The sequence below is a fragment of the Pelophylax lessonae genome (assembly GCF_965119305.1).
Source record: "Pelophylax lessonae genome assembly, chromosome: 5".
NCBI classification, from domain to species: Eukaryota; Metazoa; Chordata; class Amphibia; order Anura; family Ranidae; genus Pelophylax; species Pelophylax lessonae.
In genome coordinates this window covers 4,651,777-4,665,968 of record NC_138772.1, presented here as the reverse complement: position 1 = coordinate 4,665,968, position 14,192 = coordinate 4,651,777, and the positions used below count along the sequence as shown (strand labels likewise).

Genomic DNA, 14,192 nt, shown 5'->3' with positions numbered 1-14,192 from the left:
CCCCACAACATGCAAACCAAAAATTAGCTTGTCAAACACCCTTCTGGACCGCCCACTGTATATATATGTTAGTACTCTGTACTTTGTTGCAAGGGGGCAAGATGACCCCCACTCCACTCTATGGTCCTGGAGGACCAGGGCAACGTCGTCACTTCCACCCAACGGCCTGAAAGGGGCCCTTTTTTTTTAAGGCAAATTTAAATTTTTTTTTTTTTTAAGGCAAATTGAAAATGTAATTTTCAATTTGCCTTAAAAAAACATCTAATTTTCAATTTGCCTTAAAGAAAAATAAAAAATGTAATTTTCAATTTGCCTTTGAAAAAAAAAATATATATATATATATATATATATATTTTTTTTTTTAAGGCAAATTGAAAATTAAATTTTTTTCTTTTTTGAAGGCAAATTGAAAAATACATTTTTTTTAAGACAAATTGAATTTTTTTTTAAGGCAAATTTAAAAATATTTTTTATTTTTTTTATTTGCCTTAATAAAAAAAAAAAGAAAAAATGTAATTTTCAATTTGCCTTTAAAAAAAATTATATATATATTTTTCAAAGGCAAATTGAAAATTACATTTTTTCTTTTTTAAGGCAAATTGAAAATTACATTTTTTTTTTAAGGCAAATTGAAAATTTTTTTTTTTTCTTTAAGGCAAATTGAAAATTACATTTTTTTTTTTTTAAGGTAAATTGAAAATTACATTTTTTAAAATTTTTTTTTGCTTTTAAAGCGTAACTTCACTTTTGTTGAGAAAAAAAACATTCCCTTCGGGGTGATCTCTGTACATTGCAGGGATTGTAACAAACTTCCACCTTTTGTTATTCTGAAGGAATGTGTTTTTCTGTGTCCATGTGGGAAAGTGAGTCTAATGGGAGTGGTTTCCTTATTATCAATCAGCTGTGCAGCTGCAGGGCTCTAAAGAGGAAAGAGGAAAGCGGCAGTATCTGCGTCCTTTTAGAAGTTATTTCCTATAGGGAATATCTCACCAAAAATGACATTTTTCTTTATTTGTCGTTTTTACACTTACCCTTTTAGTGTAGATGTGAGGTGTGAGGTGCGAGGTGTTTTTGACCCCCAGATCTCACATTAAAGAGGACCTGTCCTGATTATTTCTATTACAAGGGATGTTTACATTCCTTGTAATAGGAATAAAAGTGCTAAAAAAAAAGAAAATTAAGAGAATGTAAAAATAAAAATATAAAATAAACAAGAAAAAAGCGCCCCGTCCCTCTGAGCTCACGCATACGCAGCGAACGCATACATAAGTCCCGCCCACATATGTAAACGGTGTTCAAAACCACACATGTGAGGTATTGCCGCGATCATTAGAGAGACAGCAATAATTCTATCCCCCGACCTCCTCTGTAACTCTAAACTGGTAACCTATAAAAATGTTTAAAGCGTCACCTATGGAGATTTTTAAGCACCGTAGTTTGCGCAATTTTAAAGCATTAAATGTTGGGTATTTATTTACTCAGCATGACATCATCTTTCACATTATAGAAACTAATTGGGCTAACTTTATTGTTTTTCTTCTTTTTCCATTCATAAAAAGTGTATTTTTTCCCAAAAATGTTTGTTTGTGAGACCGCTGTGCAAATACAGAGTGACAAAGTACTGCAATGATCTCCATTTTATTCTCTAGGGTCTCTGCTAAAAAAAAAATATATAATTTATATTGTTTAGGGGTTCTAAGCAGTTTTCTAGCAACAAATACTGATTTTACCTTTAATTTAAACAAAAAATGTCAGAAATAGGCCTGGTCCTTAAGTGCTTAACAGCTAAACTCCTTACACAGGTGTACCAGCCCCCCCCCCCCTTCAGTCTTGCACACGTGTAACGGCTCCTCCCCCCTCCATTCTTGCACGGGTGAATCGGCTCCTCCCCCTTCAGTTTTGCACAGGTGAACCGACTCCTCCCCCATTCAGTCTTGCACAGGTGAACCGACTCCTCCCCCTTCAGTCTTGCACAGGTGTATCAGCTCCTCCCCCTCCAGTCTTGCACAGGTGTACTGGCTCCTCCCCCCTCCAGTCTTGCACATGTGTACCGGCTCCTCCCTCTCCAGTCTTGCACAGGTGTACCAGCTCCTCCCCCTTCAGTCTTGCACAGGTGTACCAGCTCTTCCCTCTCCAGTCTTGCACAGGTGTACCAGCTCCTCCCCCTTCAGTCTTGCATAGGTGTACAGGCTCCTCCCCTCCAGTCTTGCACAGGTATACTGGCTCCTCCCCCTTCAGTCTTACACAGGTAAACCCGCTCCTCCCCCTTCAGTATTGCACAGGTGTACAGGCACCTCCCCCTTCAGTCATGCACAGGAGTACCGGCTCCTCCCTCCCCTTCAGTCATGCACAGAAGTACTGGCTCCTCCCCCTTAAGTCTTGCACAGGTGTACAGGCTCCTCCCCTTCATTCTTGAACAGGTATACCGGCTCCTACCCCTTCAGTCTTGGACAGGAGTACTGGCTCCTCCCCCCTTCAGTCTTGCACAGGTGTACAGGCTCCTCCCCCTTTATTCTTGCACAGGTGTACAGGCTCCTACCCCTTCATTCTTGCACAGGTGTACAGGCTCCTCCCCCTTCATTCTTGCACAGGTATTTCGGCTCCTCCCCCTTCACTATTGCACATGTGTACAGGCTCCTCCCCCTTCATTCTTGCACAGGTGTACAGGCTCCTCCCCCTTCATTCTTGCACAGGTGTACTGGCTCCTCCCCCTGGACTGAAATGGCTTCCTCTGATTTCACCGCACACTGCAAGCTTCTCACAATGTGCATCAGATGCTGCAGCCAGTCAGATAGAGCCCCGCCTCCTTTCCTGACTGGAGGACATCCAGCCATGATCTGCCTGCATTGCATAGAGTAGCACAGAGACCCAGTGATGACATCATAGGGAGTAAAATAAAGTATGTAATAAAAACAGAAAGATTTTATATACAAAATGTCAAAATCTTGGTGGTGGTGGTGGGGTGTGTGGGGGGAGGAGGGGGGTGCTGTATTGGAGAAATGAGGGAATAGAAGTTGCGTTGTTTGCAGACCTTAAAAAAAATAAAAAAAAATGAAATTTTAAATGAAAAATAAAATAAAATAAAGGGAAAGGCGCGGGGTGCGTCTCTAGGTTACGCATTAATAAAGTTGTGCGCCCGGTCAGTCGCTGTCCTGCGGTCGGCTGCAGGAAAGGATGATGGATGCCCCTGCAGAGAGCGCGGCGAGCCCGCAGGACGCATGGCAGCCGGCCAGGCTGACTGCCGCCACGAGTCCGGCGCTCCGCAGACTGACAATAACGGAGCAGGTGATTATCCGGGGGAAGGAGAGGGAGCAGGTGAGAGCCTTGGCTCCGGCGGGGGAGGGGGGGGCGCTGCAGAGGACAGCGCGTGCCCCACTCTCTGCAAATGAATGAACGCTGCTGCAGTCTTGTGGGTATCCAGCAGACGCACAGCACTGAATACATAATGAGAGCAACTCGTCACCGCCATCCGGAGGAAGACACTGCAGACACAGCCTCACATGTCAGCCCATCCAGAGACCTTCCAGGGGCCATCCAGAGATCTTCCAGGGGCCATCCAGAGACCATCCAGAAACCTTCCAGGGGCCACCCAGAGATCTTCCAGGGGCCATCCAGAGACCTTCCAGGGGCCATCCAGAGACCTTCCAGGGGTCATCCAGTGACCTTCCAGGGGCCATCCAGAGACCTTCCAGGGGCCATCCAGAGACCTTCCAGGGGCCATCCAGAGACCATCCAGGGGCCATCCAGAGACCATCCAGGGGCCATCCAGAGACCTTCCAGGGGTCATCCAGAGACCTTCCAGGGGTCATCCAGAGACCTTCCAGGGGCCATCCAGAGACCATCCAGGGGCCATCCAGAGACCATACAGAGGCCATCCTGAGGCTTTCCAGGGGCCAGCCAGAGACCATCCAGAGACCATCCAGGGGCCAGCCAGAGACCATCCAGAGACCATCCAGGGGCCATCCAGAGACCATACAGAGGCCATCCAGAGACCATCCAGGGGCCATCCAGAGACCTTCCAGGGGCCATCTAGAGACCTTCCAGGGGCCCCCCGATATTTATCTGCTGCATTACGGCTTTTATGGTAGCCTATCCATCTCTACAGCGTGGGAATCCGGGGCAGACATGGCAAAAGGAGACACTGGAACACTGAACCTTTCTCTGCCCTTTTTGGGGTTTCTTGCATATGGGTTAAAATGCACATTTGTAGGCCTGAAGATTAGTTAAAACCTCCATATATATATATATATATATATATATATATACACACAGTATCTCACAAAAGTAAGTACACCCCTCACATTTCTGTAAATATTTTATTCTATCTTTTCATGTGACAACACTGAGAGCCCATTCACACTAGCGCGACTTATGAGGCGACTTGTGTCGCCCCAGGTCGCTTGGCATAACAAAAGCAATGTTAATCAATCAGTGCCGTCTTAATTGGCACTACTGAAGTCGCTCCGACTTCAGAAAAGGATCCTGTACTACTTTCAGGCGACTTGTGATCCGACTTGTCCCATAGACTTCAATGGGAGTCGCCTCCTTATCTTAATTGAAGCGACCTGTGATCCGACTTTCCATTAAAATGGTCCAGAACCAGAAAAAAAAGCATTTTTCTTATAATTTTTATAAGAACATGAATATGGCTCCTCTCCACCTGGCCGTTTTTTTTTGCAGGCATTTATTGGACATTTTTGGAGGCAGGCATGACTTTTTTTGGATTCAGTGTCTAAGGGGGTCTAAAAAGTGTCCCTGTGAAGTTTCATCTCTGTAGCATGTCCAGAACCAGAAAAAAAAAGCATTTTTCTTATTATTTTTATTAGAACAGGAATATGGCTCCTCTCCACCTGGCATTTTTTCTTGCAGGCATTTATCGGGCATTTTTTTGGCGTCTCTGGAGGCAGGCATGACTTTTTTGGATTTAGTGTCTGGGGTGTCAAAAAAGTGTCCCTGTGAAGTTTCAGCTCTGTAGCATGTCCAGAACCCACTGAACCCACGGAACCCACTGAACCCACACTGCTGTATTAATAATTATAAGAAAAATGCTCTTTTTTTTCTGGTTCTGGACATGCTACAGAGCTGAAACTTCACAGGTACACTTTTTAGACCCCCCAGACACGAAATCCAAAAAAAGTCATGCCTGCCTCCAAAAATGCCAGATAAATGCCTGCAAGAAAAAATGCCAGGTGGAGAGGAGCCGTATTCCTGTTCTAATAAAAATGCTAAGAAAAATGCTCTTTTTTTTCTGGTTCTGGACATGCTACAGAGATGAAACTTCACAGGGACATTTTTTTCATATTCTGATTGGCCAAATACAAAGTCATTCAAAGTCGTCTATCATACAAGTCGTGTAAAAAAATTCACAAGTCGTGCCGAAATCGCGCTAAAAGTCGCACTAGAAGTCGCCCCTTTATGAGGCGACTTAGAGGTCGCGCTAGTGTGAATGGGCTCTGAAGAAATGAGACTTTGCTACAATGTAAAGTAGTGAGTGTACAGCTTGTATAACAGTGTAAATTTACTGTCCCCTCAAAATAACTCAACACACAGCCATTAACCACTTGACGACTGCCTAACGCCGATCTACGTCGGCAGTCAGCCCCTCACAGGCAAAGTGACGTAGGGCTACGTCACTAGCTTGTGAGGGTCTAGGGAGCGAGCGCGCGCCCCCGGAGGCGCGCTCCCGCTCCCGCGTGGTCACGGACCCCCCCCGCGCGTGTGACCAGCGGACCCGATGTCCGCCGGTCACTCGGCGATCGGCGGGGGAGAGGGAGAATGTCAGGCAGCTTGTGTAAACAAGCCACCTGTCATTCTCCTCGCTGTAAAGACACTGATCAAACGGATCTGGTATGTAGAACCGTTGATCAGTGTCCTTACAGCTCAAGCCACAGCCAATCACAGTAAGAATCACGCCCCTAGGGATACACACAGCCCCTCCCTTCCAAATAAAGTTAACCCCTTCACAACCAGTGTATTTTTACAGTAACAGTGCATATATATATATATAGCACTGATTACTGTAGAAATGTCACTGGTAACCCCAAAACTGTCACAAATGTCAGTCAAGGGTCCGATCTGTCCGCCCCAATGTCGCAGTACCGCAAAAAAATCGCAGATCGCCACCATTACGCGTTAAAAAAAAAACAACAAAAATGACAAAAATCTTTCCCTTTGTTAGTAAACGCGATAACTTTTGCGCAAACCAATCAAAATACGCTTTTTGCGATTTTTTTTTTTACCAAACATATGTAGCATAAAACAAATTGGCCGAAAATTTTAAAAAATTTTGATTTTTACTTTTTTTTGGGGGGGAATTTCATATAAAAAAATGTGAAAAATATTGTTATTTTTGCAAAATTGACGCTCTTTTTTTGTTTATAGCGCATGATCAAAAAATCGCACAGGTGATCAAATACCACCAAAAGAAAGCTCTGTTTGTGGGAAAAAAAGGACGTCAAATTCGTTTAGGTACAGCGTCGCACGACCGCGCAATTGTCCGTTAAAGTCACGCAGTGCCGAATCGCAAAATACCCCCTGGTCAGGAAGGGGGTAAAATCTTCCGGGGCTTAAGTGGTTAATGTCTAAACCGCTGGCAACAAAAGTAAGTACACCTCTAAGTGACAATGTCCAAATTGGGCCCAAAGTGTCAATATTTTGTGTGGCCACCATTATTTTCCAGCACTGCCTTAACCCTCTTGGGCATGGAGTTCACCAGAGCTTCACAGGTTGTCACTGGAGTCCTCTTCCCCTCCTCCATGATGACATCACAGAGCTGGTGGATGTTAGAGACCTTGCGCTCCTCCACCTTCTGTTTGAGGATCCCCACAGATGCTCAATAGGGTTTAGGTCTGGAGACATGCTTGGACAGTTCATCACCTTTACCCTTTAGCAGGGCAGTGGTCATCTTGGAGGTGTTTGGGGTCGTTATCATGTTGGAATATTATAAGTGTAATTTCTTCAGTGATGTCATATGACAAAAATGTGAGGGGTGTACTTACTTTTGTCAGATACTGCATATATATATATAATAAAATATAAAAATACATAAAAATAAAAAAATAAATAAAATTAAAATAAAACCTTCTTATCCAACAGCTTTACATTTTGGTTTCATATAAAGTCTGCCAAGACCTTTTAATATATATATATACACAACGCAGGCCGTGGGGGAGGAGCCTGTGCTGTCACCACGTTTTCTATAAATCCGATTTCAAACAACGCAGGCCATGGGGGCGGAGCTCCTTCTGCCAGACATGATTATTATAAAACAATATTATAAAATAGAAATATTGATAACTTACTAGTTGGCGGAGCCATACCCCTTTGCTTTTGTAAAACCGACTGATATCGCCACCACAAGAGCCGGAAGACCTGAAAGGCACAAACACAGCGGCTCAGTATACACATCGCACGGGTTAGATTCATGTAAAGTATCTAAACACAAAAAGAAACTGTCACATATTTCCCATCCTTGGATGTGTTTTTTTGGGGGCATTTTTCCTTTATTGTCACCTGGTGATCCTGCCAGTAACACACTTCCTGTCCTGGGGTGACAACACTCACCGCACTGCATCTATAGAGGAGCCCTGTTGTCACCCCAGGACAGGAAGTGTGTTAGGACTACAGAACATCCCCCGCCCATCTCCAGAATATAGGAGGGAGGAGTTCTCCATTTCTCATAGGACAATTCTAAGTGACAAGAATACAGCGGGAGGAGACCATAGGGAGTTATTGGATATCTGGCAGGATCAACAGGAAATGTATTTATTTATTTTGTGCACTTATCAAACAGATATAAGAAAACACGTTTAATGTAATATTGACCAAAAGTTCCCAGGTCTGTACCCCCGCTGTGCCCATTATGAGGGGTTCCCACCATCCCTGTGCTGAGTTCCCGGGTCTGTACACCCGCTGTGCCCATTATGAGGGGTTCCCACCATCCCTGTGCTGAGTTCCTGGGTCTGTACACCCGCTGTGCCCATTATGAGGGGTTCCCTCCATCCCTGTGCTGAGTTCCCAGGTCTGTACCCCCGCTGTGCTCATTATGAGGGGTTCCCTCCATCCCTATGCTGAGTTCCCGGATCTGTACCCCCGCTGTGCCCATTATGAGGGGTTCATTTTGTTTATTGATAAATCTTACAAACAACAACTTATATACAATAAAACCATAATAAATAAATTATAAATAACATATTTACAAAATAATTGAATATAACTATACAAAACAAGAACATAATAAATAAACCAAATTGCGCACAGCATAAACCCTAGGAGAGAGCCAGACTAAGGAACTTCACCGTCACCATGCATGGAACCTTTTATCAAAAATATATTTTATCTAAAAATCTAGGGGAGTGAAGCAAGGACAGAAAGAAAAGCCGCACACCCCGAGATCAACAGGCAGCAGCTACAGAGTCCTGATATTCCTTCACGCCTTTATCCAGGCCTCCTGCTGCCACCTGTCTTTCTCAAGACTCCGAATCTTCCCAACCTCACGCTCACCCTTGCACTCCACGTGAAATAACGGACTACTAGACTAACTAAAAACAGTGTTTCCAAATCATAATCCCGACGAGTCTGGAATGCCCCATACACCAGCTCTGTATTATAAGGGGTTCCCCACATCCCTGTGCTGAGTTCCCGGGTCTGTACACCTGCTGTGCCCATTATGAGGGGTTCTCACTCTCCCTGTGCTGAGTTCCCGGGTCTGTACACCTGCTGTGCCCATTATGAGGGGTTCCCTCCATCCCTGTGCTGAGTTCCCGGGTCTGTACACCAGCTGTACCCATTATGAGGGGTTCCCACCATCCCTGTGCTGAGTTCCCGGGTCTGTATACCCGCTGCCCATTATGAGGGTTTCCCACCATCCCTGTGCGGAGTTCCCGGGTCTGTACACCCGCTGTACCCATTATGAGGGGTTCCCACCATCCCTGTGCTGAGTTCCCGGGTCTGTACACCCGCTGTACCCATTATGAGGGGTTCCCACCATCCCTGGCTTTTTGTTGATTAAAGGTGGAGCTTTTCTGAACAATGATCCTGTTGCTGTAGATTGGGACATGTCAGGAATGTATTGATGCAGACGGTAAAAGTAGTGAAAGTTCCCCTTTAAAAGATGGCGCCTCCCATTGGTCGCTGTGAGTTTCCTCATTAGAGGTGAATTGAATGATTTGGTATTTATTGGCCTCCTTGATATTACTGGGGGAGGGGATATATATATGGAAGATACACATCTGTAATATCACCCCGCAGCGAGACGCTAAACAACGCGCGGCAGGTAGAGAACGCCAGACGATACATTGTATCTACTTACTAATTACACAGACAATATGTTAATTCATTAATTATATCCTCATCACAGGGAACGCCCACCCATCGCCTACCGCGAGTAATAATCACCTGGATCCGCGTCAGCTTATGTCATGCTTTGTGTACAACAACCACAAGAACGCAAATTATACCGCTGCACCATAAATCAACAATTACTCCTCTACCGCCTCCACGCCGAGCGTTCAGGTACAACACTCTACAATGGGCTCATTAAATCCCACCACCGGCCTTTCCTTCAGTCTTGCACTCCGGCTCCTCTCAATTACTCTAATTTCCCCGCATACTGTGAGCCTAAGGTGTACCAAAAAACATCATTCGGGACACGTTTACTGTGATCCACCTTCCTGCCCCGTATCCAAAGGAGCCAGTAGGGGGCACAAGTGTTAGGGCTGGGTAGGGGCTATGGTAAAGTATAACTATAGGCAAAACTTTTTTCATTTTGAATAGAGTAATGGAAGGTTCTAACCCATGTCAGTTTGTTTTGGCATTTGTGTCCCATTGGGGAGATTTTTCTGCACTTCCTTTCCCATTGGGGGGGGATTTCCCTTCACTTCCCCTCCCATTGGGGGGGGGGGGGGACTTTCCTTCCCATCCTGTCCCATTGGGGAGGTTTTCCTTCACTTCCCATCTCATTGGGGAGACTTTCCTTCAATTTCTGTCCCATTGGGGAGATTTTCCTTCACTTCCTGTCCCATTGGGGGGATTTTCCTTCACTTCCCGTCCCATTGGGGAGATTTTTCTTCACTTCCCATCCCATTGGGGAGATTTTCCGTCACTTCCCCTCCCATTGGGGGACTTTCCTTTACTTCCTGTCCCATTGGGGAGGTTTTCATTCACTTCCCATCTCATTGGGGAGACTTTCCTTCAATTTATGTCCCATTGGGGAGGTTTTCCTTCACTTCCTGTAACACTGGGGAGATTTTTCTTCACTTCTTGTCACATTGAAGAGACTTTCCTTCACTTCCAATTCCATTAGGCAGACTTCCCTTCACTTCCTGTCCCATTAGGGAGACTTTCTTTCACTTCCTTTCTCATTGGGGAGAATTTCCTTCACTTCCCGTCCCATTGGGAAGACTTTCCTTCACTTCCCGTCTTTCCGTCCCATTGGAGAGGCTTTCCTTCACTTCCCATTGGGGAGATTGTGCTTTACTTCCCATTCCAATTTGGCGATTTCACTTCACTTCCTGTCCCATTGGTAGATTTTACTTCACTTCCTGTCCCATTGGTAGATTTTCTTCACTTCCCATCCCATTGGGGAGACTTTCCTTCAATTCCTGTCCCCTTGGGGAGACTTTCCTACACGTCCCATCCCATTGGTGAGATTTTGCTTAATTTCCCATCCCATTGGGGAGATTTTACTTCACTTCCTGTCCTATTGGGAGATTTTTCTTCACTTTCCATCCTTTTCGGGAGACTTTCCTTCACTTCCTGTCCCATTAGGGAGACTTTCTTTCACTTCCTATCCCATTGGGGAGATTTGCCTTCACTTCCTGTCCTAAAGCCACAACAGGAAGTGAGAGTTCACTTTGCATCTTCTTCTTACTGTCTAATCACAGGCGGCTGGGAGTGGGTTCAGGACAGTCTGGGATCTCAGCATCACCCACCTATCCTTCAGAATTGTAAATGCTGTCTGCGCCCCAATATATCTCTGTTCTGTCAGACCTGTACAGGAAGTGGGGGAACTCTCAATCATGGGAACACAGACAGCAGTAAGATTCTTACAGAGCTTCTAGACCAGCAATTCTCAGCCAGGGTTCCCCCAGAGGTTGCTAGGAGTGACTTGAGCTGTGGTCAATTGACTTCCCATTGGTCAGGACCAATGCAACTTAGCAATGCAGGCAGACACCACTTATACTATTAGGTGTCTCTCAGGGTGGCATTCTTCCTACTAACCATAAATGTGAGGGACATTTTTACCGTTGACCCCAGAATAATTGGTTTTTGTAAAAACTTAAAATTATTTTAGGGATTTCTCAGGGGTAAACAAAAGTTGAGAATGGCTGTACTAGACCAGAGTTTCTCAACCTGGGAGCTGCGGCACCCTGCGGCGCTGTCTGGGTTTGTCAGGGTGCTAAGAGCACGGGACCTAGTTTACTCTGGGTCAGTATCATGAGTTGTCATGGTACAGAGGGGCCTCTATTGTGATGAGGGGACATCTGATGTAGTGGAAAGACCTCTGATGTGATGAGGGGACATCTGATGTGATGAGGGGACATCTGATGTGATGAGGGGGGAACTCTGATGTTAGAGTGGGACTTCTGATGTTATAGGGGGACCCTGATATAATGGAAGGACCTCTGATGTAATGAGAGAACCTCTGACATGATGGGGAGACCTCTGGTGCCATGGTAGGACCTCTGAAGTAATGGGGGGGGGGGGGGGGGGGATCTCTGATGTGATCTGGACAACTGTGGTTTTGGGGGATCTCTGACTTGAAGGGAGAACCTCTAATGTGATGAGGGAACCTCTGATGTAATGTAAGAGGGGAGAGGACCTGGCATGATGTGGGGACCTATGGCATGATGGGGGGAGCTCTGATCTAATGGGGGGACCTCTGACGTGATGGGGGGGGACCTCTGACGTGATGAGGGGACCTCTGACGTGATGGGGGGACCTCGGATGTGATGGGAAGACCTTTGATGTGATGGGTGACACTCGATGTGATCGGGGGACCTCTGATATAATGGAAGGACCTCTGATGTAATGAGGGGACCTCTGATGTAATGAGAGAACCTCTGACATGATGGGGAGACCTCTGGCGTTAAAGAAGGACCTCTGAAGTAATGGGGGGGATCTCTGATCAGGACAACTGTGATTTTGGGGGATCTCTGAAGTGAAGAGAGAACCTCTAATGTGATGAGGGAACCTCTGATGTAATGTAAGAGGGGAGAGGACCTGGCATGATGGGGGGAGCTCTGATGTAATGGGGGGACCTCTGATGTAATGGGTGACAATTGATGTGATGGGGGGAACTGTGATGTGATCGGGGGACCTCTGATGTAATAAGGGGACCTCTGACGTGATGGGGGGACCTTCTGACGTGATGGGAAGACCTCTGATGTGATGGGTGACACTTGATGTGATCGGGGGACCTCTGATGTTATAGGGGGACCTCTGATATAATGGAAGGACCTCTGATGTAATGAGGGGACCTCTGATGTAATGGGAGAACCTCTGACATGATGGAGAGACCTCTGGCGTTAAAGAAGGACCTCTGAAGTAATGGGGGGGGATCTCTGATGTGATCAGGACAAATGTGATTTTGGGGAATCTCTGACGTGAAGAGAGAACCTCTAATGTGATGAGGGAACCTTTGATGTAATGTAAGGGGGGAGAGGACCTGGCATGATGGGGGGAGCTTTGATGTAATGGGCAGAGCTCTAATGTAATGGGGGGACCTCTGACGTGATGAGGGGACCTCTAATGTCATGGGAGGACCTCTGACATGATGGGAAGACCTCTGATGTTATGGGTGACATCTAATGTGATGGGGGGACCTCTGATGTTATAGGGGGACCTCTGATGTTATAGGGGGACCTCTGATGTAATGGAAGGGCCTCTGATATGATGAGGGGACTTCTGATGTAATGGGAGAACCTCTGACATGATGGGGACACCTCTGGCGTGATGGAAGGACCTCTGGAGTAATGCGGGGGGGCACTGATGTGATCAGGAGAACTGTGATTTTGGGGGATCTCTGACTTGAAGGGAGAACCTCCAATGTGATGAGGGAACCTCTGATGTAATGTAAGAGGGGAGAGGACCTGGCATGATGGGGGGGGACCTATGACATGATGGGGGACCTCTGATGTAATGAGGGGACCTCTGACGTGATGAGGGGATGTAAAGGGGTGATTCTGATGTGTTGGTAATTTCATCAGAGTGATTGTGGTTATGGTCCCAGGCTCAGGTCTCCCATAGATAAGCAAAATGTACTTTTGTTAACATTTTAGACTTGGGGGGGGGCTCCAGATTTTGTAAACTTTTAATGGGTGCCGTGACTGTAAAAAGATTGAGAAATGCTGGTCTGGACCTTCTCCATTGGAAGAGGTGTTCATATTGGTGTCCCCAATGGACGCCGTCACCTCTTGTTCTTTCTGATGACTATCAACGAGGCAGGGAATGAGAAGAATGCAGCAATGAATAAATCCTATATTATATAATGCAATCTATGCAGTCCAGGGATGGGTCATCTTCACCCACATGCCAAAAACATTCACCAATCAGACATGCTGGGACTTGTAGCTCCTTGGCGTCCGGAAATTCTTATATTCACCCAAAGTTTTCTCTTTTTTCATACTGACCAATCGCCGCCCACAATGAAGATTACTACGATAACTCCATATTAATGGCTCTGTTTATGATTCTTATTCTAATTGCTTCTTGAAAACGGCCAAAACATAATATCCAATACGCCCATTTCACGCCAGGGAAACAAATTCCGCCGCAGCTAATTTCTGTCCTTTTCTTCATTTTCCTAAATTGTAAAGAAGAACGTGTTACCGGGGTCAGGAAGACTCGCAGTTTTTACGGATCCCCCCTCCGGCCAACGCAATTAAAGAAAACAAAGAAATGAAATGCTATCATTTGCATTCGCCCTGAAAAAAACAAAAAAAACAAAGATACTTTTTAGCAATAACACTGAAATACAATATTCTGCAAATGGCGTCCCGGGGGGGATTTGATGGGACTTTTATTTCAAGGAGTGGGGATCTCTCAAATGCAATTAGCGCCTTGTCTCTGAGGGTGGCGTGACGCCATGGCGGCCGTAAGGGAGTCGGAATGAGGTTCTGTGAGATGCGAAGTGACAATAGAGAACTTGTCTAGGTGAGAGAATCATTTCTACAATGTAACGGAATTATCCA

At 45.7% G+C, this 14,192-nt stretch overlaps 1 protein-coding gene across 4 annotated transcripts in view; it reads right to left on the bottom strand.

The window, feature by feature from the left end:
* Positions 1 to 14,192, bottom strand: part of ADGRB1 (adhesion G protein-coupled receptor B1) — a 912,987-nt gene that overhangs the window by 122,055 nt on the left and 776,740 nt on the right. For all 4 annotated transcript variants that reach the window (XM_082259420.1, XM_082259422.1, XM_082259423.1 and 1 more), the window contains one exon: positions 7,302 to 7,371. In XM_082259420.1, coding sequence (XP_082115546.1) covers positions 7,302 to 7,371 — 70 coding nt within the window. The remainder of the gene's footprint in view (positions 1 to 7,301; positions 7,372 to 14,192) is intronic.